Source organism: Atractosteus spatula, chromosome 5 (genome assembly GCF_055471065.1).
Source record: "Atractosteus spatula isolate fAtrSpa1 chromosome 5, fAtrSpa1.hap1, whole genome shotgun sequence".
Classification (NCBI taxonomy): Eukaryota; Metazoa; Chordata; class Actinopteri; order Semionotiformes; family Lepisosteidae; genus Atractosteus; species Atractosteus spatula.
In genome coordinates, this window is record NC_142710.1 from 1355927 (window position 1) to 1380958 (window position 25032).

Here is a 25032-nt window from a genome sequence, read left to right on the forward strand (position 1 = left end):
ACTGTGTGTCAGTGTGTGAGGCTCTTACAGGGACAGTGTACTGTGTGTCAGTGTGTGTGAGGCTCTTACAGGGACAGTGTACTGTGTGTCAGTGTGTGAGGCTCTTACAGGGACAGTGTACTGTGTGTCAGCGTGTGTGAGGCTCTTACAGGGACAGTGTACTGTGTGTCAGTGTGTGAGGCTCTTACAGGGACAGTGTACTGTGTGTCAGCGTGTGTGAGGCTCTTACAGGGACAGTGTACTGTGTGTCAGTGTGTGAGGCTCTTACAGGGACAGTGTACTGTGTGTCAGCGTGTGTGAGGCTCTTACAGGGACAGTGTACTGTGTGTCAGTGTGTGAGGCTCTTACAGGGACAGTGTACTGTGTGTCAGCGTGTGTGAGGCTCTTACAGGGACAGTGTACTGTGCGTCAGTGTGTGAGGCTCTTACAGGGACAGTGTACTGTGTGTCAGCGTGTGTGAGGCTCTCACAGGGACAGTGTACTGTGTGTCAGTGTGTGTGAGGCTCTTACAGGGACAGTGTACTGTGTGTCAGCGTGTGTGAGGCTCTTACAGGGACAGTGTACTGTGCGTCAGTGTGTGAGGCTCTTACAGGGACAGTGTACAGTCTGTAGGGCTCCAGCAATGTTGCATTGGGAGATGCAAAACTGCAGGAGGGTTCTTGCAGGAAGACCTGTTGGAAAGAAAATTGAACACAATTAAACAGTATCTGAGGAAAGAGCAGTCACAGAGGGACAGCACAGTGACAGGGAGAGTGAGACAGCACAGTGACAGGGAGTGTGAGACAGCACAGAGGGACAGCACAGTGACAGGGAGAGTGAGACAGCACAGAGGGACAGCACAGTGACAGGGAGAGTGAGACAGCACAGAGGGACAGCACAGTGACAGGGAGAGTGAGACAGCACAGTGACAGGGAGACAGACCCATCGCAGTGACGCAGCACAGCGTCAATCAGACTCACAAAGTTGAGGATGCCCATGAGCAGCACGATCAGCAGGCACAAGGTGATGAGGGGCAGGCGTAGGGCAGGGTGCCTGGCCACAGCCTGGGACACTGAGGACACCCACCGCAGGGACAGAGGCAGCTTGTAGCGCCAGCGCTGAGACACAGACACACAGCACACCATCAGAGTAATAGTAGTAACAGTAGTAATAACAGCAGTATTAATAACAGTAGTAATAACAACAATTATACCTGCAGCAGTAACAAGAGCAGTGGTAATAACAGTAGTAATAAGAGCAGTAGTAATAACAGCAGTAATGAGAGCACCTACCTCCAGCAGTCCGGTGCAGCAGACTAGCAGTATCAGAGCCAGGACAAAGAACGTGACTCCATACGACACACCCAGAGCCGCGTTCCTGAGAGAGAGACAGGCTGATGAGGACACACAGCCCCCTCTATCCCACAATTCCTCCTCCCTGCCCCTCTGTATCCTCCTGCTTCTTTCCACCTCCAGTCTCCTCTCTCTCCGATCCCCTGCCTCCCTCTCTCCCTATCCCTCTCCGATCCTCTCCCTCTCTCCCTATCCCTCTCCGATCCCTCTCTCTGCCTCTCCCCCTCTCTCTCCCCTCATCTCCGATCCCCTGCCTCCCTCTCTCCCTATCCCTCTCTGATCCCTCTCTCTCTCTGATTCTCTCTCTCACTCTCCCCCCCCCTCTCGCTCTCTCTCCCCTCATCTCTGATCCCCTGCCTCCCTCTCTCCCTATCTGATCCCCCTCTCTCTGATCCCTCTCTCCCTCTCCCCCTCTGACCCCTCTCTCTCTCTCCCCCTCTCTGACAACTCTCTCTCTCTCTGATCCCTCTCTCCCTCTCTGACCCCTCTCTCCCTCTCCCCCTCTCTCTCCCTATCTGATCCCTCTCTCCCTCTCCCCCTCTCTCTCCCTTTCTGATCCCTCTCTCCCTCTCCCCCTCTCTCTCCCTGTCTGATCCCTCTCTCCCTCTCTGAACACTCTCTCCCCCCCTTTCTGATCCCTCTCTCCCTCTCCCCCTCTCTCTCCCTGTCTGATCCCTCTCTCCCTCTCTGAACACTCTCTCCCCCCCTTTCTGATCCCTCTCTCCCTCTCCCCCTCTCTCTCCCTGTCTGATCCCTCCAGAGGGGTCTCTGCTCACTTGTCGGACACCAGCATCTGGATGATGAAGACGGCTGTGAAGATGAGGATGGTGCAGATCAAGGAGACGGACAGGTTCTTCATCTTGGAGAAGCGGTACTAGACAGGAACAAGACAACTCGTCAGCTACAAAACTACACAACACACTGAGCAGCTGAACTAAACCCCTACACAACACAACAGTTGAGAGGGAAGTTGAGGTCTCACCTCCTTCTCCATATTCAGATCATTGAAGAACAGAGTGACCACACTGATTGTCTGTGAGCGACCCATTTCCCTGAGAGAGAGAAAGAGAGAGGGGTTCATACAGACACACTGACTGGACACTCCAGTACATTAACACTGCACTGAGAGAGAGGGGTTCATACAGACACACTGACTGGACACTCCAGTACATTAACACTGCACTGAGAGAGAGGGGTTCATACAGACACACTGACTGACTGGACACTCCAGTACATTAACACTGCACTGAGAGAGAGGGGTTCATACAGACACACTGACTGACTGGACACTCCAGTACATTAACACTGCACTGAGAGAGAGGGGTTCATACAGACACACTGACTGGACACTCCAGTACATTGACACTGCACTGAGAGAGAGGGGTTCATACAGACACACTGACTGGACACTCCAGTACATTAACACTGCACTGAGAGAGAGGGGTTCATACAGACACACTGACTGACTGGACACTCCAGTACATTAACACTGCACTGAGAGAGAGGGGTTCATACAGACACACTGACTGACTGGACACTCCAGTACATTAACACTGCACTGAGAGAGAGGGGTTCATACAGACACACTGACTGGACACTCCAGTACATTAACACTGCACTGAGAGAGAGGGGTTCATACAGACACACTGACTGACTGGACACTTCAGTACATTAACACTGCACTGAGAGAGAGGGGTTCATACAGACACACTGACTGACTGGACACTTCAGTACATTAACACTGCACTGAGAGAGAGGGGTTCATACAGACACACTGACTGACTGGACACTCCAGTACATTAACACTGCACTGAGAGAGAGGGGTTCATACAGACACACTGACTGACTGGACACTCCAGTACATTAACACTGCATTAAGAGAGAGGGTTTCATACAGACACAGTATAATTAATGAATTATAAAGATTAACACACTCTTTGGGATCCAGACTCTCCACCTGTTCCAGCACTCCAGCCTCCAAGACCTGGGACTGAGTTCTGAGAGGACAAAACAAACTATAGTTAACACACCTGCCTGCCTGCCTGTCTCATTAGTTCTCCATCTGTCTGCCTGCCTGTCAGTCTCTGTCCCCTCTTTCTCTCTGGCTCTGTCTGTCTGTCTCTCTTTATTTCTCTGTCTCTATCTCTATGCCTGTCTCTCTCGTTATTTTCTCCATCTGCTCACCTGCCTGTCTGTTTCTCTCTGTCTACCAGTCTGTCTGTCTCTGCTTGTCTGTGTCTGCTTGTCTGTCTGTCTGTGCCTGTCTGTGTCTGCTTGTCTGTCTGTCTGTGCCTGTCTGTCTGTCTGTCTGTCTGTCTGTCTGTCTGTCTGTCTGTCTGTCTGTCTCTGCTTGCATGTCTCTGACTGGCAATGATGCTGCTGTGCTGTGCCCAGGTGTCCGATCAGGGGAGACCTTGCTGCCTGTGGTCACCTGTCTTACTGGATCAGCAGAGACAGACAGGTGGAGTCAGAAGGCCGATGGGACGGTCCTGCTCTCGGGAGACAGTCACTCTCACCTGAGTCACATTCCCATCTGCCTCAAGCAGGAGTGGAGAGCCTCTTACCTGTCCACAGCCCGGGGCCGAGTCAGAGCATCCTGTAGGAGACACAGGGGCACACTGACATCAGACAGTGAAGACAAACAGGTTATAGCAGGTAATATCAGACACTGACACACTGAGATCAGACACTGACACTACATCAGGTAATATCAGACACTGACACACTGAGATCAGACACTGACACTACATCAGGTAATATCAGACACTGACACACTGAGACCAGACACTGACACTACATCAGGTAATATCAGACACTGACACACTGAGATCAGACACTGACACTACATCAGGTAATATCAGACACTGACACACTGAGACCAGACACTGACACTACATCAGGTAATATCAGACACTGACACACTGAGACCAGACACTGACACTACATCAGGTAATATCAGACACTGACACTACATCAGGTAATATCAGACACTGACACACTGAGACCAGACACTGGCACTACATCAGGTAATATCAAACACTGACACACTGAGACTAGACACTGACACTACATCAGGTAATATCAGACACTGACACACTGAGACCAGACACTGACACTACATCAGGTCATATCAGACACTGACACACTGAGACTAGACACTGGTGTAATACTGATGGAGCTCAGGGCACTGTGGGAAATACTTCTTGTGTGTCTCCTGCACTGTGGGAAACGCACCTCGTGTGTCTCCTTCAGTGTGGGGAAATACACCCTGTGTGTCTCCTTCAGTGTGGGAAACGTACTTTGTGTGTCTCCTTCAGTGTCAGAAACACACCCTGTGTGTCTCCTTCACTGTGGGAAATACACCCTGTGTGTCCCCTTCAGTGTGGGAAACGCACCTCATGTGTCTCCTTCAGTGTGGGGAAATACACCCTGTGTGTCTCCTTCAGTGTGGGAAACGTACTTTGTGTGTCTTCTTCAGTGTCAGAAACACACCCTGTGTGTCTCCTTCACTGTGGGAAATACACCCTGTGTGTCCCCTTCAGTGTGGGAAACGCACCTCATGTGTCTCCTTCAGTGTGGGGAAATACACCCTGTGTGTCTCCTTCAGTGTGGGAAACGTACTTTGTGTGTCTTCTTCAGTGTCAGAAACACACCCTGTGTGTCTCCTTCACTGTGGGAAATACACCCTGTGTGTCCCCTTCAGTGTGGGAAACGCACCTCATGTGTCTCCTTCAGTGTGGGGAAATACACCCTGTGTGTCTCCTTCAGTGTGGGAAACGCACCTCGTGTGTCTCCTTCAGTGTCAGAAACACACCCTGTGTGTCTCCTTCACTGTGGGAAATACACCCTGTGTGTCCCCTTCAGTGTGGGAAACGCACCTCATGTGTCTCCTTCAGTGTGGGAAATGCACCTCGTGTGTCTCCTTCACTGTGGGAAACGCACCTCGTGTGTCTCCTTCAGTGTGGTAAACGCACCTGTGCAGTGAGTCAGCAGTGAAACACACACACACAGCCCTGAGCTGTGCAGTGAGTCAGCAGTGAAACACACACAGACAGTGATACAGACAGACAGTGAAGAGGCTGTGTCTCAGACTGACCACGCTGGGGCTGCTGTGAGAATCGTTGAAGTGCTCGAAGGGCTTGATGGTCTCCCAGGACTTCAGGTACTGGGACATGCGAAAAGAGGCTCTGAGATTCTTCCCACCGTGAGCAAAACCATCGATTTGGACTCTCAGTGAGTTCTGATCCTGCTTCTGAGAGAGAGAGAGGGGTTAATACAGACACTCTGACTGACTGGACACTCCAGTATATTAACACTGCACTGAGAGAGAGGGGTTCATACAGACACACTGACTGGACACTCCAGTACATTAACACTGCACTGAGAGAGAGGGGTTCATACAGACACACTGACTGGACACTCCAGTACATTAACACTGCACTGAGAGAGAGGGGTTCATACAGACACACTGACTGACTGGACACTCCAGTACATTAACACTGCACTGAGAGAGAGGGGTTCATACAGACACACTGACTGACTGGACACTCCAGTACATTAACACTGCACTGAGAGAGAGGGGTTCATACAGACACACTGACTGACTGGACACTCCAGTACATGAACACTGCACTGAGAGAGAGGGGTTCATACAGACACGCTGACTGACTGGACACTCCAGTACATGAACACTGCACTGAGAGAGAGGGGTTCATACAGACACGCTGACTGACTGGACACTCCAGTACATTAACACTGCACTGAGAGAGAGGGGTTCATACAGACACACTGACTGACTGGACACTCCAGTACATTAACACTGCACTGAGAGAGAGGGGTTCATATAGACACGGTGACTGACTGGACACTCCAGTACATTAACACTGCACTGAGAGAGAGGGGTTCATACAGACACACTGACTGACTGGACACTCCAGTACATTAACACTGCACTGAGAGAGAGGGGTTCATACAGACACACTGACTGACTGGACACTCCAGTACATTAACACTGCACTGAGAGAGAGGAGTTCATACAGACACACTGACTGACTGGACACTCCAGTACATTAACACTGCACTGAGAGAGAGGGGTTCATACAGACACACTGACTGGACACTCCAGTACATTAACACTGCACTGAGAGAGAGGGGTTCATACAGACACACTGACTGACTGGACACTCCAGTACATTAACACTGCACTGAGAGAGAGGGGTTCATACAGAAACACTGACTGGACACTCCAGTACATTAACACTGCACTGAGAGAGAGGGGTTCATACAGACACACTGACTGGACACTCCAGTACATTAACACTGCACTGAGAGAGAGGGGTTCATACAGACACACTGACTGACTGGACACTCCAGTACATTAACACTGCACTGAGAGAGAGGGGTTCATACAGACACACTGACTGGACACTCCAGTACATTAACACTGCACTGAGAGAGAGGGGTTCATACAGACACACTGACTGGATACTCCAGTACATTAACACTGCACTGAGAGAGAGGGGTTCATACAGACACACTGACTGGACACTCCAGTACATTAACACTGCACTGAGAGAGAGGGGTTCATACAGACACACTGACTGGACACTCCAGTACATTAACACTGCACTGAGAGAGAGGGGTTCATACAGACACACTGACTGACTGGACACTCCAGTACATGAACACTGCACTGAGAGAGAGGGGTTCATACAGACACGCTGACTGACTGGACACTCCAGTACATGAACACTGCACTGAGAGAGAGGGGTTCATACAGACACGCTGACTGACTGGACACTCCAGTACATTAACACTGCACTGAGAGAGAGGGGTTCATACAGACACACTGACTGACTGGACACTCCAGTACATTAACACTGCACTGAGAGAGAGGGGTTCATATAGACACGGTGACTGACTGGACACTCCAGTACATTAACACTGCACTGAGAGAGAGGGGTTCATACAGACACACTGACTGACTGGACACTCCAGTACATTAACACTGCACTGAGAGAGAGGGGTTCATACAGACACACTGACTGACTGGACACTCCAGTACATTAACACTGCACTGAGAGAGAGGAGTTCATACAGACACACTGACTGACTGGACACTCCAGTACATTAACACTGCACTGAGAGAGAGGGGTTCATACAGACACACTGACTGGACACTCCAGTACATTAACACTGCACTGAGAGAGAGGGGTTCATACAGACACACTGACTGACTGGACACTCCAGTACATTAATACTGCACTGAGAGAGAGGGGTTCATACAGAAACACTGACTGGACACTCCAGTACATTAACACTGCACTGAGAGAGAGGGGTTCATACAGACACACTGACTGGACACTCCAGTACATTAACACTGCACTGAGAGAGAGGGGTTCATACAGACACACTGACTGACTGGACACTCCAGTACATTAACACTGCACTGAGAGAGAGGGGTTCATACAGACACACTGACTGGACACTCCAGTACATTAACACTGCACTGAGAGAGAGGGGTTCATACAGACACACTGACTGGATACTCCAGTACATTAACACTGCACTGAGAGAGAGGGGTTCATACAGACACACTGACTGGACACTCCAGTACATTAACACTGCACTGAGAGAGAGGGGTTCATACAGACACACTGACTGGACACTCCAGTACATTAACACTGCACTGAGAGAGAGGGGTTCATACAGACACACTGATTGACTGGACACTCCAGTACATTAACACTGCACTGAGAGAGAGGGGTTCATACAGACACACTGACTGACTGGACACTCCAGTACATTAACACTGCACTGAGAGAGAGGGGTTCATACAGACACACTGACTGGACACTCCAGTACATTAACACTGCACTGAGAGAGAGGGGTTCATACAGACACACTGACTGACTGGACACTCCAGTACATTAACACTGCACTGAGAGAGAGGGGTTCATACAGACACACTGACTGACTGGACACTCCAGTACATTAACACTGCACTGAGAGAGAGGGGTTCATACAGACACACTGACTGGACACTCCAGTACATTAACACTGCACTGAGAGAGAGGGGTTCATACAGACACACTGACTGACTGGACACTCCAGTACATTAACACTGCACTGAGAGAGAGGGGTTCATACAGAAACACTGACTGGACACTCCAGTACATTAACACTGCACTGAGAGAGAGGGGTTCATACAGACACACTGACTGGACACTCCAGTACATTAACACTGCACTGAGAGAGAGGGGTTCATACAGACACACTGACTGACTGGACACTCCAGTACATTAACACTGCACTGAGAGAGAGGGGTTCATACAGACACACTGACTGGATACTCCAGTACATTAACACTGCACTGAGAGAGAGGGGTTCATACAGACACACTGACTGGACACTCCAGTACATTAACACTGCACTGAGAGAGAGGGGTTCATACAGACACACTGACTGGACACTCCAGTACATTAACACTGCACTGAGAGAGAGGGGTTCATACAGACACACTGACTGGACACTCCAGTACATTAACACTGCACTGAGAGAGAGGGGTTCATACAGACACACTGACTGACTGGACACTCCAGTACATTAACACTGCACTGAGAGAGAGGGGTTCATACAGACACACTGACTGACTGGACACTCCAGTACATTAACACTGCACTGAGAGAGGGGTTCATACAGACACACTGACTGGACACTCCAGTACATTAACACTGCACTGAGAGAGAGGGGTTCATACAGACACACTGACTGACTGGACACTCCAGTACATTAACACTGCACTGAGAGAGAGGGGTTCATACAGACACACTGACTGACTGGACACTCCAGTACATTAACACTGCACTGAGAGAGAGGGGTTCATACAGACACACTGACTGACTGGACACTCCAGTACATTAACACTGCACTGAGAGAGAGGGGTTCATACAGACACACTGACTGGACACTCCAGTACATTAACACTGCACTGAGAGAGAGGGGTTCATACAGACACACTGACTGGACACTCCAGTACATTAACACTGCACTGAGAGAGAGGGGTTCATACAGACACACTGACAGCACTGAGAGGATGTTGATACCTCGGACTGTTTCAGTGACTCCCTGTCTCTCTGGGGATCGATGACGAGGAAGGTGTGTCTGCCCTGCAGATAGGGGTCTCTACTTGCCCCATGACCCTCCTCCACCTCAAACCTCCCCTGCAGGTGAGAGAGAGTCTCCTCTGTAATGTGCACCCTCCTGGAGAGAGAGACAGACAGACAGGCTGAGTACAGACACTGTCACCCTCCTGGAGAGAGACAGACAGGCTGAGTACAGACACTGTCACCCTCCTGGAGAGAGAGACAGACAGGCTGAGTACAGACACTGTCACCCTCCTGGAGAGAGACAGACAGACAGGCTGAGTACAGACACTGTCACCCTCCTGGAGAGAGAGACAGACAGACAGGCTGAGTACAGGCACTGTCACCCTCCTGGAGAGAGAGACAGACAGACAGGCTGAGTACAGACACTGTCACCCTCCTGGAGAGAGAGACAGACAGACAGGCTGAGTACAGACACTGTCACTCTCCTGGAGAGAGAGACAGACAGACAGGCTGAGTACAGACACTGTCACCCTCCTGGAGAGAGAGACAGACAGACAGGCTGAGTACAGACACTGTCACCCTCCTGGAGAGAGACAGACAGACAGGCTGAGTACAGGCACTGTCACCCTCCTGGAGAGAGACAGACAGACAGGCTGAGTACAGACACCGTCACCCTCCTGGAGAGAGAGACAGACAGACAGGCTGAGTACAGACACTGTCACCCTCCTGGAGAGAGAGACAGACAGACAGGCTGAGTACAGACACTGTCACCCTCCTGGAGAGAGACAGACAGACAGGCTGAGTACAGGCACTGTCACCCTCCTGGAGAGAGAGACAGACAGGCTGAGTACAGACACTGTCACCCTCCTGGAGAGAGAGACAGACAGACAGGCTGAGTACAGACACCGTCACCCTCCTGGAGAGAGAGACAGACAGACAGGCTGAGTACAGACACTGTCACCCTCCTGGAGAGAGAGACAGACAGGCTGAGTACAGACACTGTCACCCTCCTGGAGAGAGAGACAGACAGACAGGCTGAGTACAGACTCCGTCACCCTCCTGGAGAGAGAGACAGACAGGCTGAGTACAGACACTGTCACCCTCCTGGAGAGAGAGACAGACAGGCTGAGTACAGACACCGTCACCCTCCTGGAGAGAGAGACAGACAGACAGGCTGAGTACAGACACTGTCACCCTCCTTGAGAGAGAGACAGACAGACAGGCTGAGTACAGGCACTGTCACCCTCCTGGAGAGAGAGACAGACAGACAGGCTGAGTACAGGCACTGTCACCCTCCTGGAGAGAGACAGACAGGCTGAGTACAGACACTGTCACCCTCCTGGAGAGAGAGACAGACAGGCTGAGTACAGACACCGTCACCCTCCTGGAGAGAGAGACAGACAGGCTGAGTACAGACACTGTCACCCTCCTGGAGAGAGAGACAAACAGACAGGATGAATACAGGCACTGTCACCCTCCTGGAGAGAGACAGACAGACAGGCTGAGTACAGACACTGTCACCCTCCTGGAGAGAGAGACAGACAGACAGGCTGAGTACAGGCACTGTCACCCTCCTGGAGAGAGACAGACAGACAGGCTGAGTACAGGCACTGTCACCCTCCTGGAGAGAGAGACAGACAGGCTGAGTACAGACACTTTCACCCTCCTGGAGAGAGACAGACAGACAGGCTGAGTACAGACACCGTCACCCTCCTGGAGAGAGAGACAGACAGACAGGCTGAGTACAGACACTGTCACCCTCCTGGAGAGAGACAGACAGACAGGCTGAGTACAGACACCGTCACCCTCCTGGAGAGAGAGACAGACAGACAGGCTGAGTACAGACACCGTCACCCTCCTGGAGAGAGAGACAGACAGACAGGCTGAGTACAGGCACTGTCACCCTCCTGGAGAGAGACAGACAGGCTGAGTACAGACACTGTCACCCTCCTGGAGAGAGAGACAGACAGGCTGAGTACAGACACCGTCACCCTCCTGGAGAGAGAGACAGACAGACAGGCTGAGTACAGGCACTGTCACCCTCCTGGAGAGAGACAGACAGACAGGCTGAGTACAGACACTGTCACCCTCCTGGAGAGAGAGACAGACAGACAGGCTGAGTACAGGCACTGTCACCCTCCTGGAGAGAGACAGACAGACAGGCTGAGTACAGGCACTGTCACCCTCCTGGAGAGAGAGACAGACAGGCTGAGTACAGACACTGTCACCCTCCTGGAGAGAGACAGACAGACAGGCTGAGTACAGACACCGTCACCCTCCTGGAGAGAGAGACAGACAGACAGGCTGAGTACAGACACCGTCACCCTCCTGGAGAGAGAGACAGACAGACAGGCTGAGTACAGGCACTGTCACCCTCCTGGAGAGAGACAGACAGGCTGAGTACAGACACCGTCACCCTCCTGGAGAGAGAGACAGACAGACAGGCTGAGTACAGACACCGTCACCCTCCTGGAGAGAGAGACAGACAGGCTGAGTACAGACACCGTCACCCTCCTGGAGAGAGAGACAGACAGACAGGCTGAGTACAGGCACTGTCACCCTCCTGGAGAGAGACAGACAGACAGGCTGAGTACAGACACTGTCACCCTCCTGGAGAGAGAGACAGACAGACAGGCTGAGTACAGGCACTGTCACCCTCCTGGAGAGAGACAGACAGACAGGCTGAGTACAGGCACTGTCACCCTCCTGGAGAGAGAGACAGACAGGCTGAGTACAGACACTGTCACCCTCCTGGAGAGAGACAGACAGACAGGCTGAGTACAGGCACTGTCACTCTCCTGGAGAGAGACAGACAGACAGGCTGAGTACAGGCACTGTCACCCTCCTGGAGAGAGAGACAGACAGGCTGAGTACAGACACTGTCACCCTCCTGGAGAGAGACAGACAGACAGGCTGAGTACAGACACCGTCACCCTCCTGGAGAGAGAGACAGACAGACAGGCTGAGTACAGACACTGTCACCCTCCTGGAGAGAGAGACAGACAGGCTGAGTACAGACACTGTCACCCTCCTGGAGAGAGACAGACAGACAGGCTGAGTACAGACACCGTCACCCTCCTGGAGAGAGAGACAGACAGACAGGCTGAGTACAGGCACTGTCACCCTCCTGGAGAGAGAGACAGACAGGCTGAGTACAGACACTGTCACCCTCCTGGAGAGAGACAGACAGACAGGCTGAGTACAGACACCGTCACCCTCCTGGAGAGAGAGACAGACAGACAGGCTGAGTACAGACACCGTCACCCTCCTGGAGAGAGAGACAGACAGACAGGCTGAGTACAGGCACTGTCACCCTCCTGGAGAGAGACAGACAGGCTGAGTACAGACACCGTCACCCTCCTGGAGAGAGAGACAGACAGACAGGCTGAGTACAGACACCGTCACCCTCCTGGAGAGAGAGACAGACAGGCTGAGTACAGACACCGTCACCCTCCTGGAGAGAGAGACAGACAGACAGGCTGAGTACAGGCACTGTCACCCTCCTGGAGAGAGACAGACAGACAGGCTGAGTACAGACACTGTCACCCTCCTGGAGAGAGAGACAGACAGACAGGCTGAGTACAGGCACTGTCACCCTCCTGGAGAGAGACAGACAGACAGGCTGAGTACAGGCACTGTCACCCTCCTGGAGAGAGAGACAGACAGGCTGAGTACAGACACTGTCACCCTCCTGGAGAGAGACAGACAGACAGGCTGAGTACAGGCACTGTCACTCTCCTGGAGAGAGACAGACAGACAGGCTGAGTACAGGCACTGTCACCCTCCTGGAGAGAGAGACAGACAGGCTGAGTACAGACACTGTCACCCTCCTGGAGAGAGACAGACAGACAGGCTGAGTACAGACACCGTCACCCTCCTGGAGAGAGAGACAGACAGACAGGCTGAGTACAGACACTGTCACCCTCCTGGAGAGAGAGACAGACAGGCTGAGTACAGACACTGTCACCCTCCTGGAGAGAGACAGACAGACAGGCTGAGTACAGACACCGTCACCCTCCTGGAGAGAGAGACAGACAGACAGGCTGAGTACAGGCACTGTCACCCTCCTGGAGAGAGAGACAGACAGGCTGAGTACAGACACTGTCACCCTCCTGGAGAGAGACAGACAGACAGGCTGAGTACAGACACCGTCACCCTCCTGGAGAGAGAGACAGACAGACAGGCTGAGTACAGACACTGTCACCCTCCTGGAGAGAGAGACAGACAGGCTGAGTACAGACACTGTCACCCTCCTGGAGAGAGACAGACAGACAGGCTGAGTACAGACACCGTCACCCTCCTGGAGAGAGAGACAGACAGACAGGCTGAGTACAGACACCGTCACCCTCCTGGAGAGAGAAACAGACAGGCTGAGTACAGACACTGTCACCCTCCTGGAGAGAGAGACAGACAGACAGGCTGAGTACAGACACTGTCACCCTCCTGGAGAGAGAGACAGACAGGCTGAGTACAGACACTGTCACCCTCCTGGAGAGAGACATACTTAAGTTTGAAGAGTGTTTCTATATCTTAATAAGTCGCTAATTGAAAACTCTTTATGTTAGTATTTCTGAGTTCAGACAGTGAGTGCTGTAGAGTGATTTATTGGAGTAGTTGTGCAGTAGTTGTGGAGTACTGATGTGGAAGTTGTGCAGTACTGATGTAGTAGTTGTGGAGTACTAATGGGGAGTACTGGTGAAGTAGTTGTGTAGTACTAATGTAGTATGTGTGTAGTAGTTGTGTAGTAAGAAGCCCAGTACATGTGCATCTCCTGGGGTGTCAAGTGCTCAGCAGGGGTAGTCTGAGCAGGTTTTCAGTTGGGGTAGTTTGAGCAGGTGTTCAACAGGGTTAGTTTGAGCAGGTGTTCAGTAGGGGTAGTTTGAACAGGTTTTCGGTAGAAGTTTGAACAGGTATTCAGCTGGGGTAGTTTGAGCAGGCGTTCAGGAGCTGCAGTGAGGTAACAGTGTTAGTGTGCAGCAGATATGTAGTAGCTGTGTAGTAATTTAGCAGTGGTGATTAGCAAGCAGCCACATCACATATCACCCAGCAGCTCACCAACAGCCCACTGGGGCTCAGTGTGATTCTGGCCAGTACCTGGGTGGGAGACTCCTGGGAGAGGTGTTAGTGGACCAGTAGGGGGTGCTCACCCTGCGGTCTGTGTGGGTCCTAATGCCCCAGGACAGTGACGGGGACACTAGACTGTAAACAAGGTGTCGTCCTTCAGATGAGACGTGAAACTGAGGTCCTGCCTCTCTGTGGTCAGTCAAGACCTCAGGATGTCTCTCAGAAAGAGTAGGGGTGTGACCCCAGTGTCCTGGACATGCTCCCCCTGGTCTTTACCAGTCATGGCCTCCTAACAACCCCCCTTTCTGAACTGGCCTCATCACTCTGCTCTCCTCCCCACTGAGAGCTGGTGTGTGGGGAGTGTTCTGGCTCACTATGGCTGGCGTCGCATCATCCAGGTGGGGCTTCACACTGGTGGGGGTGGAGGGGATCCCCATTACCTGTAAAGCGCTTTGAGTGGAGTGTCCAGAAAAGAGCTATATACTGTAAGTGTAAGCAATTATTATTATTACTATGGTTTACATACACACAAGGAAACGTACAAAACACACGATCAGTACACTGAAGATGGATATAATATTATGTAAGGGACACAGACCCATACAGTAGATATTCATTTCACTCCCCTGCTACGTGCTGTACTGAGCTGACTGTGATTCCCCAGGGACGTGCTGACAGGAGGAGCACACTCCCACACACGTGCACCCCACAGGTCCCCGTAGCCAGATAACGGGTGCACAGGGGTGACTTGTTGTTGGGGTGACATCCACTGTGATTCAGACCGGCACCCCAGAGCTGGAGCGCCCCTTCCTGCACCTCTGTGATATCTCGTTCTGGGGTGCCTCTTCCCCCCCCCGGGGTGCCTGTTCAAGGCAAGGCAGCTGGAGGGCAGGTTTGGTGGTGTGTGTGTGTGTGTGTGTGTGTGTGTGTGTGTGTTGTGTGTATATGGGGTGTGTGGTGTGTGCGGTGTGTGTTCCGTGTGTGGTGTGCATGGCGAGTGTGTGGCCCATGTGTGGCGAGTATGCGTGGCATGTGTGGCGAGTGTGTAGCCTGTGTGTGGTGTGCGCATGGCGTGCGCATGGCGTGTGCGTGGCGTGTCCATGGTGTGTGTGTGGGGAGTGTGTGTGGCATGTGTGGTGAGTGTGTAGCCTGTGTGTGGTGTGTGCGTGGCATGTGCGTGGCCTGTGTGTGGCCCATGTGTGTGGCCCCTTTGTGGCCCGTGTGTGGCCCATGTGTGGCCCATGTGTGGCCCATGTGTGTGGCCCGTGTGTGTGGCCCGTGTGTGTGGCGTGTGTGTGGCATGTGTGTGGCATGTGTGTGGCATGTGTGTGGCGTTTGCGTGCCCTGTGTGTGGCGTGTGCGTGGCGTCTGCGTGCCAGAGACGCAGGAGGAGGGCACACTCACCCAGGCAGGCCCCCAGACTCCATGTGATTGGCCAGGGTGACGTCATGTGACCAGACGTCGTACTGCCACTTTTGTAGACCGATTACACCACAGAGCACGTTGCCTGAGTGCACTCCCACTCGCATGTTGATGTCCACTCCTGTGGCCTCACGTAGCTTACTGAGAGACACAATACAGACACACTGACTGGAGACTCCAGTACATTAACACTGCACTGAGAGAGAGGGGTTCATACAGACACACTGACTGGACACTCCAGTACATTAACACTGCACTGAGAGAGAGGGGTTCATACAGACACACTGACTGACTGGACACTCCAGTACATTAACACTGCACTGAGAGAGAGGGGTTCATACAGACACACTGACTGACTGGACACTCCAGTACATTAACACTGCACTGAGAGAGAGGGGTTCATACAGACCACTGACTGGACACTCCAGTACATTAACACTGCACTGAGAGAGAGGGGTTCATACAGACACACTGACTGACTGGACACTCCAGTACATTAACACTGCACTGAGAGAGAGGGGTTCATACAGACACGCTGACTGACTGGACACTCCAGTACATTAACACTGCACTGAGAGAGAGGGGTTCATACAGACACACTGACTGGACACTCCAGTACATTAACACTGCACTGAGAGAGAGGGGTTCATACAGACACACTGACTGACTGGACACTCCAGTACATTAACACTGCACTGAGAGAGAGGGGTTCATACAGACACACTGACTGACTGGACAGTACAGGTGCAGGGTGGATAAATGTGTGTATTGTGGTGTGTATGACAATCTTTGACCCTGTCAGTGTGTATGAAAAGCAGGGGCACTGACCTGATAGCAGTACACATGTCCAGGCCCATCTGAACACAGTTCTGGGCATGGCCAGGGATGGGGTCCGGCAGTCCAGACACACAGTAATAACAATCTCCCAGAATCTTAATTCGCAGACATTCATTTTTCTGCCAGGAGAGAGAGGCATTAATACAAACTGACTGACTGGACACTCCAGTACATTAACACTGCACTGAGAGAGAGGGGTTCATACAGACACACTGACTGACTGGACACTCCAGTACATTAACACTGCACTGAGAGAGAGTGGTTCATACAGACACACTGACTGGACACTCCAGTACATTAACACTGCACTGAGAGAGAGGGGTTCATACAGACACACTGACTGACTGGACACTCCAGTACATTAACACTGCACTGAGAGAGAGGGGTTCATACAGACACACTGACTGGACACTCCAGTACATTAACACTGCACTGAGAGAGAGGGGTTCATACAGACACACTGACTGACTGGACACTCCAGTACATTAACACTGCACTGAGAGAGAGGGGTTCATACAGACACACTGACTGACTGGACACTCCAGTACATTAACACTGCACTGAGAGAGAGGGGTTCATACAGACACACTGACTGGACACTCCAGTACATTAACACTGCACTGAGAGAGAGGGGTTCATACAGACACACTGACTGACTGGACACTCCAGTACATTAACACTGCACTGAGAGAGAGGGGTTCATACAGACACACTGACTGGACACTGCAAATAAAAACACCCCAGCAGGAAACACGGTGAGAGGGAGAGGGGACAGAGGGGGACAGTGATGTTTTAATTTTTTAACAGTGAAGTGTTCTCACCTTAGCAATGTCATCAAATTTCCCAAACAGCTTGTTGAGCACGGCCACAAGCTCCTGTGGCGTACAGGTGCTGGCCAGGCTGGTGAAGCCAACGATGTCAGCATAGAGGATACTGAGACAGAGAGGGGTTAATACAGACCCTGAAGCCCACAGGAGCACCACAGTTTTGTGGCATTAGTGTAGTGTAACAGCGTTTCAGTGTGCATAAGTGTGAATCAGTGTAAATCAGTGTCTCAGTGTGTCTCAGGGTGAATCACTGTGTCTTGGTGTGCATAAAAGTGAATCAGTGTCTCAGGGTGAATCAGTGTCTCAGGGTGAATCAGTGTGTCTCTGTGTGAATCAGTGTGTCTCAATGTGCATAAATGTGAATCAGTGTGAATCAGAGTGTCTCAGTGTGTCTCTGTGTGAATCAGTGTGTCTCAGTGTGCATAAATGTGAATCAGTGTCTCAGTGTGCATAAGTGTGAATCAGTGTAAATCAGTGTAAATCAGTGTCTAAGTGTGCATAAGTGTGAATCAGTGTCTCTGTGTGAATCAGCGTCTCAGTGTGAATCAGTGTCTAAGTGTGCATAAGTGTGAATCTGTGTCTAAGTGTGCATAAGTGTGAATCAGTGTCTCTGTGTGAATCAGTGTCTCAGTGTGAATCAGTGTCTAAGTGTGCATAAGTGTGAATCTGTGTCTAAGTGTGCATAAGTGTGAATCAGTGTGAATGGGTGTCTCAGTGTGCGTAAATGTGAATCAGTGTCAAAGTGTGCATAAGTGTGAATCAGTGTCTCAGTGTGCACAAATGTGAATCAGTGTCTCAGTGTGAATCAGTGTCTCAGTGTGCATAAGTGTGAATCAGTGTCTCTGTGAATCAGTGTGTCTCAGTGTGCATAAATGTGAATCAGTGTGCATAAGTGTGAATCAGTGTCGCAGTGTGAATCAATGTGAATCAGTGTCTCAGTGTGAATAAGTGTGAATCAGTGTCTCAGTCTGAATCAGTGTCTCAGTGTGTATAAGTGTGAATCAGTGTCTCAGTGTGCATAAGTGTGCATAAGTGTGTCTCAGTGTGAATCAGTGTGTCTCAGTGTGTCTCAGGGTGTCTCAGTGTGTCTCAAGGTGTCTCAGGGTGTCCCATTGTGTATCAGTGTGTATCACTGTGACTCAGTATGACTCAGTGTGTCTCTCAGGGTGTCCCAAGGTGTCCCAGGGGGTATCAGTGTTTATCAGTGTATCTGTGGGTATCAGGGTTTCAGTGGGTATCAGTGTGTCTGTGGGTATCTGCGGGAATCAGGGGTATCAGTGGGTCTGTGGGTATCAGGGTGTCAGTGGGTATCAGGGTATCAGTGTGTCAGTGGGTATTGTCACGCCCTCTGCAGCCAGAGGGCGCTCCTTCTCTGTCCTGTCCCTAGTTTCCGGTCTGCTGTCCTTCCGGTTCCTCTCTTTCCCTTGGGCTATATATTTCCGGGTCTTGCACTCTGCCCTCGCTCAGCATTGACGTTCGGATGTCCTGAGAACCGCCTAGCACCAGGGCGCCCCACGTCCGCTCCCTGAGGGCATAGGTTTCTATACGGCACTCCTGAACTCTTTGCACTAACGAGCCCGGGCCTTTTTCCCGTTCCGCCGCTACGCATATGGGTCTTTTTCCACTCTCCTGCTCCCCACGGTTAGTCCCTTTGGACGTCCGTGACAGGTATCTGTGGGAATCAGGGGTATCGGTGGGTCTGTAGGTATCTGTCAGAATCAGGGGTATCAGGGTGTCTGTGGGTATCAGGGTATCATTGTGTCAGTGGGTATCTGTGGGAATCAGGGGTATCAGGGTGTCAGTGGGTATTAGTGTTTCTGTGGGTATCAGGAGTATCAGTATCTATGGGTATCAGGGGTGTCAGTGTGTCAGTGGGTGTAAGGGTGTCAGTGGGTAACAGGCTGTCAGTGTGTCTGTGGGTATCTGTGGGAATCAGGGGTATCATGGTGTCTGTGGGTATCAGGGTCACAATGGGTATCTGTGGGAATCAGGGGTATCAATGTGTCTGTGGGTATCTGTGGGAATTAGGGGTATCTGTGTGTCTGTGGGTATCTGTGAGAATCAGGGGTATCAGTGTGTCTGTAGCTATCAGGGTGACAGTGGGCATCTGTGGGACTCTGGGGTGTCAGGGGGCCCCAGTAGGGTACCTGACATCCTTGTGCTGCCGGATGTACAGGCTGTGGAAGTGGTTGGGGCTCTCTTTGTCATTCTGGCTCTCCCTCAGACGACGGATAATCTCCGACTTCATCTCCATGGCGATGTACCGCGGCAACACAGAGAGGAGGAGGTGTTCCTGGGAGAGTCACCAAGGAAACAAGAAACGACAATAAGAACACGCATGATGTTAGCATGTCTGTGTGTCATTACAATATCCCTGTGTACTAGCGTGTCACTGTGTACTCAGTGTGTGTGTCACCAGTGCGTCACTGTGTACTCAGTGTGTGTGTCACCAGTGCGTCACTGTGTACTCAGTGTGTGTGTGTCACTAGTGTGTCACTGTGTACTCAGTGTGTGTCACTAGTGTTTCACTGTGCACTCAGTGTGTGTATCACAAGAGTGCCTCTGTATACTCAGTGTGAATGTGTCTGTGTACTCAGTGTGTGTGTCTCACTAACGTGTCACTGTGTACTCAGTGTGTCACTAGTGTTTCACTATGCATTCAGTGTGTGTATCACAAGAGTGCCTGTGTATACTCAGTGTGTGTATCACAAGAGTGCCTCTGTATACTCAGTGTGTGTGTCACTAGCGTGTCAGTGTGTACGCAGTGTGTGTGTGTGTGTCACGATCGTGTCAGTGTGTACTCAGTGTGTGTGTCACTAACGTGTCACTGTGTACTCAGTGTGTGTCACTAGTGTTTCACAAGAGTGCCTCTGTATACTCAGTGTGAATGTGTCACTAGTGTGTACTCAGTGTGTGTGTCACTATCGTATCAGTGTGTACTCAGTGTGTGTGTCACTAGCGTGTCAGTGTGTGTGTGTCACTATCGTGTCAGTGTGTACTCAGTGTGTGTGTCACTAGCGTGTCAGTGTGTGTGTGTCACTATCGTGTCAGTGTGTACTCAGTGTGTGTGTCACTAGCGTGTCAGTGTGTGTGTGTCACTAGTGTGTCAGTGTGTACTCAGTGTGTGTTTGTCACTTGCATGTGTTTTACCTGCTGGCGCTTCTCGTATACCAGCTGAAGGCGAACCTCATCAAACCTCTCTGCTTCCCTCTTCGATTTCCGACGCGCCTTCTCGGTCAGTGCCAAGTGAAAACCTCCAACCAGATTGGCACAGAGGAATACCACTGCATTGGCTACCAGCTGAGAGACACAGAGAGACAGACTGACTGGACACTCCAGTACATTAACACTGCACTGAGAGAGAGGGGTTCATACAGACACACTGACTGACTGGACACTCCAGTACATTAACACTGCACTGAGAGAGAGGGGTTCATACAGACACACTGACTGACTGGACACTCCAGTACATTAACACTGCACTGAGAGAGAGGGGTTCATACAGACACACTGACTGGACACTCCAGTACATTAACACTGCACTGAGAGAGAGGGGTTCATACAGACACACTGACTGACTGGACACTCCAGTACATTAACACTGCACTGAGAGAGAGGGGTTCATACAGACACACTGACTGACTGGACACTCCAGTACATTAACACTGCACTGAGAGAGAGGGGTTCATACAGACACACTGACTGACTGGACACTCCAGTACATTAACACTGCACTGAGAGAGAGGGGTTCATACAGACACACTGACTGGACACTCCAGTACATTAACACTGCACTGAGAGAGAGGGGTTCATACAGACACACTGACTGACTGGACACTCCAGTACATTAACACTGCACTGAGAGAGAGGGGTTCATACAGACACACTGACTGACTGGACACTCCAGTACATTAACACTGCACTGAGAGAGAGGGGTTCATACAGACACACTGACTGGACACTCCAGTACATTAACACTGCACTGAGAGAGAGGGGTTCATACAGACACACTGACTGACTGGACACTCCAGTACATTAACACTGCACTGAGAGAGAGGGGTTCATACAGACACACTGACTGACTGGACACTCCAGTACATTAACACTGCACTGAGAGAGAGGGGTTCATACAGACACACTGACTGACTGGACACTCCAGTACATTAACACTGCACTGAGAGAGAGGGGTTCATACAGACACACTGACTGACTGGACACTCCAGTACATTAACACTACACTGAGAGAGAAGGGTTCATACAGACACACTGACTGGACACTCCAGTACATTAACACTGCACTGAGAGAGAGGGGTTCATACAGACACACTGACTGGACACTCCAGTACATTAACACTGCACTGAGAGAGAGGGGTTCATACACACACACTGACTGGACACTCCAGTACATTAACACTGCACTGAGAGAGAGGGGTTCATACAGACACACTGACTGACTGGACACTCCAGTACATTAACACTGCACTGAGAGAGAGGGGTTCATACAGACACACTGACTGGACACTCCAGTACATTAACACTGCACTGAGAGAGAGGGGTTCATACAGACACACTGACTGACTGGACACTCCAGTACATTAACACTGCACTGAGAGAGAGGGGTTCATACAGACACACTGACTGACTGGACACTCCAGTACATGAACACTGCACTGAGAGAAACAAAGCACTGAAGTCATTAGCTACATTATTACTTGTTTTATAATCAGAGATAAATAAAGGAACAGCTCATTTCCCTGCAGGAACAATGTCTATTTCATAAAGATCCTTCTCTCTAATTTGCAGATTATTTGCATTTAACCTTTCAATGTTTTACAAATTCCAGTAATCACAATACATACAGAGGGACAGATAACACAGACATACTGTAAGTAAAATGCACTCAGACACACAAAGATATAACCAACAACAACAACAACACTTTACTGTCCCTATACAATCTCTTGCATGAGGAATGTGTCTTTTCTCAGACCCCAGCTTGCTCTCCAGGAGACACACAGACAGGGAGAGAAGCTGGGGGTCAGAGCGCAGGGTCAGACATTTATACAGCACCCCTGGAGCAGCTGGGGTTAAGGGCCTCACTCAGGGGCCCAGCGGAGTAGGATTCCTCTGCCGGCTGCCTGGATATGAACCGGCAACCTCCCAGCCACAGGCACAGCTCCTGAGCCCCAAAGCCACCGCTCCGCCCCAGAGAAAACTCATGGAGACAGCTGGATTTGAACGCCCGACCTCAGGGTTATAAGTCAATCACTTAATTCATCACGCCACTGATGCTAACCAGTCAAATGCAGTAACACGAAGATGTAACTAGTCAAGCACACTGACACATACAGACACAATCAAACACACTCTGACAGACAGAAACACAACCAGTCAAACACTAACACAAACAGATATAGCCAAGTCAAACACAGACACAGACATAACCAGACAAACATACTGAGGCGCGCACAGACATAACTAGTCAAACACACTGACACACAGACATAACTTGTCAAACACACTGTGACACACACACAGATATAACTTGTCAAACACACTAAGACAACACAGACATAACTAGCCAAACACACTGATACACACATAGACATACTGTCACGTAGTCTACTGTCTACACACATAGACATAACTAGTCAAACACTGACACATACAAAAACATAACCAGTCGAACACACTGAGACACACACATATATAACCCGTCAAACACACCGACACACACACAGAACCAAAAACAGAATTAAAATACAATCCCCTTGTGTTTGTACAGACAAAAAACGGTGGGGTGGGGACTTTTCACATTTTCACCTGGGAAACATTTTAAAGATGGGAGAAAAAATATTGCTGGAACCTCAGTGATCACTATATTGAAAAAGAAAAAGGACGACACAGTGAGACGTCCACAGTGTGGACACAGTGAGACACTAACACAGACGTAACTAATCAAACACACTGAGACGCACACAGATATAACCAGTCAAACAAGTCAACCACACTGAGAAGCACGCACAGACATAACCAGTCAAACACTCGGAGACACAAACACAGACATAACTAGTCAAAACCCTGAGACACACACAGATGTACAGATCATTGACCTATACATTTCTGATCACAAAGCTGTATTCATTGATGTCTGTATCCCTCTTTCTTCAGCGAGACGTAAATGCACTAACAGTGCTCCTCTCCATGGTACACCCCCGAACTTTGAAATCTGAAACTAGCTGGAGCACAAAAATCCGGCCTAGTGGTGCACATTCAGGCGTATAACGAACACCTACAAGTCTAATTGGCCTGAGCTACAGACCAATCTCTACTGTACCATGTCTATCGAAGGTTTTAGGACGTGTGGTTGCACATCAGCTACAGGCACGTAGGACAGCTAATGACATGTTTCACAGCACTCAGACCGCTCGTCAGGGTAGTGAATGATTCACTTATTGCCCCTGAGTCGGGGAGCTGGGAGCTGGGAGCTGTGGAGTTGTGGAGCTGTGGAGCTGGGAGCTGTGGAGCTGTGGAGCTGTGGAGCGGCGAGCTGTGGAGCTGTGGAGCTAAGAGCTGGGAGCTGTGGAGCTGGGAGCTGGGAGCTGTGGAGTTGGGAGCTGTGGAGCTGTGGAGCTGTGGAGTTGGGAGCTGTGGAGCTGTGGAGCTGGGAGCTGTGGAGTTGGGAGCTGTGGAGCTGGGACCTGTGGAGCTGTGGAGCTGTGGAGTTGGGAGCTGTGGAGCTGTGGAGCTGGGAGCTGGGAGCTGTGGAGCTGTGGAGCTGGGAGCTGGGAGCTGGGAGCTGGGAGCTGGGAGCTGGGAGCTGTGGAGCTGGGAGCTGGGAGCTGGGAGCTGGGAGCTGGGAGCTGTGGAGCTGTGAGCTGGGAGCTGGGAGCTGGGAGCTGGGAGCTGGGAGCTGTGGAGCTGTGGAGCTGTGGAGCTGGGAGCTGGGAGCTGTGGAGCTGTGGAGCTGTGGAGCTGTGGAGCTGGGAGCTGTGGAGCTGTGGAGCTGGGAGCTGTGGAGCTGTGGAGCTGTGGAGCTGGGAGCTGGGAGCTGGGAGCTGTGGAGCTGGGAGCTGTGGAGCTGTGGAGCTGGGAGCTGGGAGCTGGGAGCTGTGGAGCTGTGGAGCTGGGAGCTGTGGAGCTGTGGAGCTGTGGAGCTGGGAGCTGGGAGCTGGGAGCTGGGAGCTGTGGAGCTGGGAGCTGGGAGCTGGGAGCTGTGGAGCTGTGGAGCTGGGAGCTGGGAGCTGGGAGCTGGGAGCTGTGGAGCTGGGAGCTGTGGAGCTGTGGAGCTGGGAGCTGGGAGCTGGGAGCTGTGGAGCTGGGAGCTGTGGAGCTGGGAGCTGGGAGCTGGGAGCTGTGGAGCTGGGAGCTGGGAGCTGGGAGCTGTGGAGCTGTGGAGCTGGGAGCTGGGAGCTGGGAGCTGTGGAGCTGGGAGCTGGGAGC

General features: G+C 51.3%; 1 protein-coding gene across 1 annotated transcript in view; it reads right to left on the reverse strand.

Annotated features, from left to right (window-relative positions):
- The window catches only part of LOC148833263 (adenylate cyclase type 2), a 63361-nt gene that overhangs the window by 13351 nt on the left and 24978 nt on the right, over positions 1-25032 (reverse strand). Inside the window, exons 5-18 of the mRNA XM_088915972.1 lie at positions 20740-20889; positions 19737-19882; positions 17584-17695; positions 16754-16881; positions 15908-16066; positions 9437-9593; positions 5428-5583; positions 3896-3927; positions 3266-3328; positions 2314-2383; positions 2108-2205; positions 1272-1356; positions 960-1097; positions 591-671 (exon numbers count right to left, since the gene is read on the reverse strand). Coding sequence (XP_088772098.1) covers positions 591-671; positions 960-1097; positions 1272-1356; positions 2108-2205; positions 2314-2383; positions 3266-3328; positions 3896-3927; positions 5428-5583; positions 9437-9593; positions 15908-16066; positions 16754-16881; positions 17584-17695; positions 19737-19882; positions 20740-20889 — 1575 coding nt within the window. The remainder of the gene's footprint in view (positions 1-590; positions 672-959; positions 1098-1271; positions 1357-2107; positions 2206-2313; positions 2384-3265; positions 3329-3895; positions 3928-5427; positions 5584-9436; positions 9594-15907; positions 16067-16753; positions 16882-17583; positions 17696-19736; positions 19883-20739; positions 20890-25032) is intronic.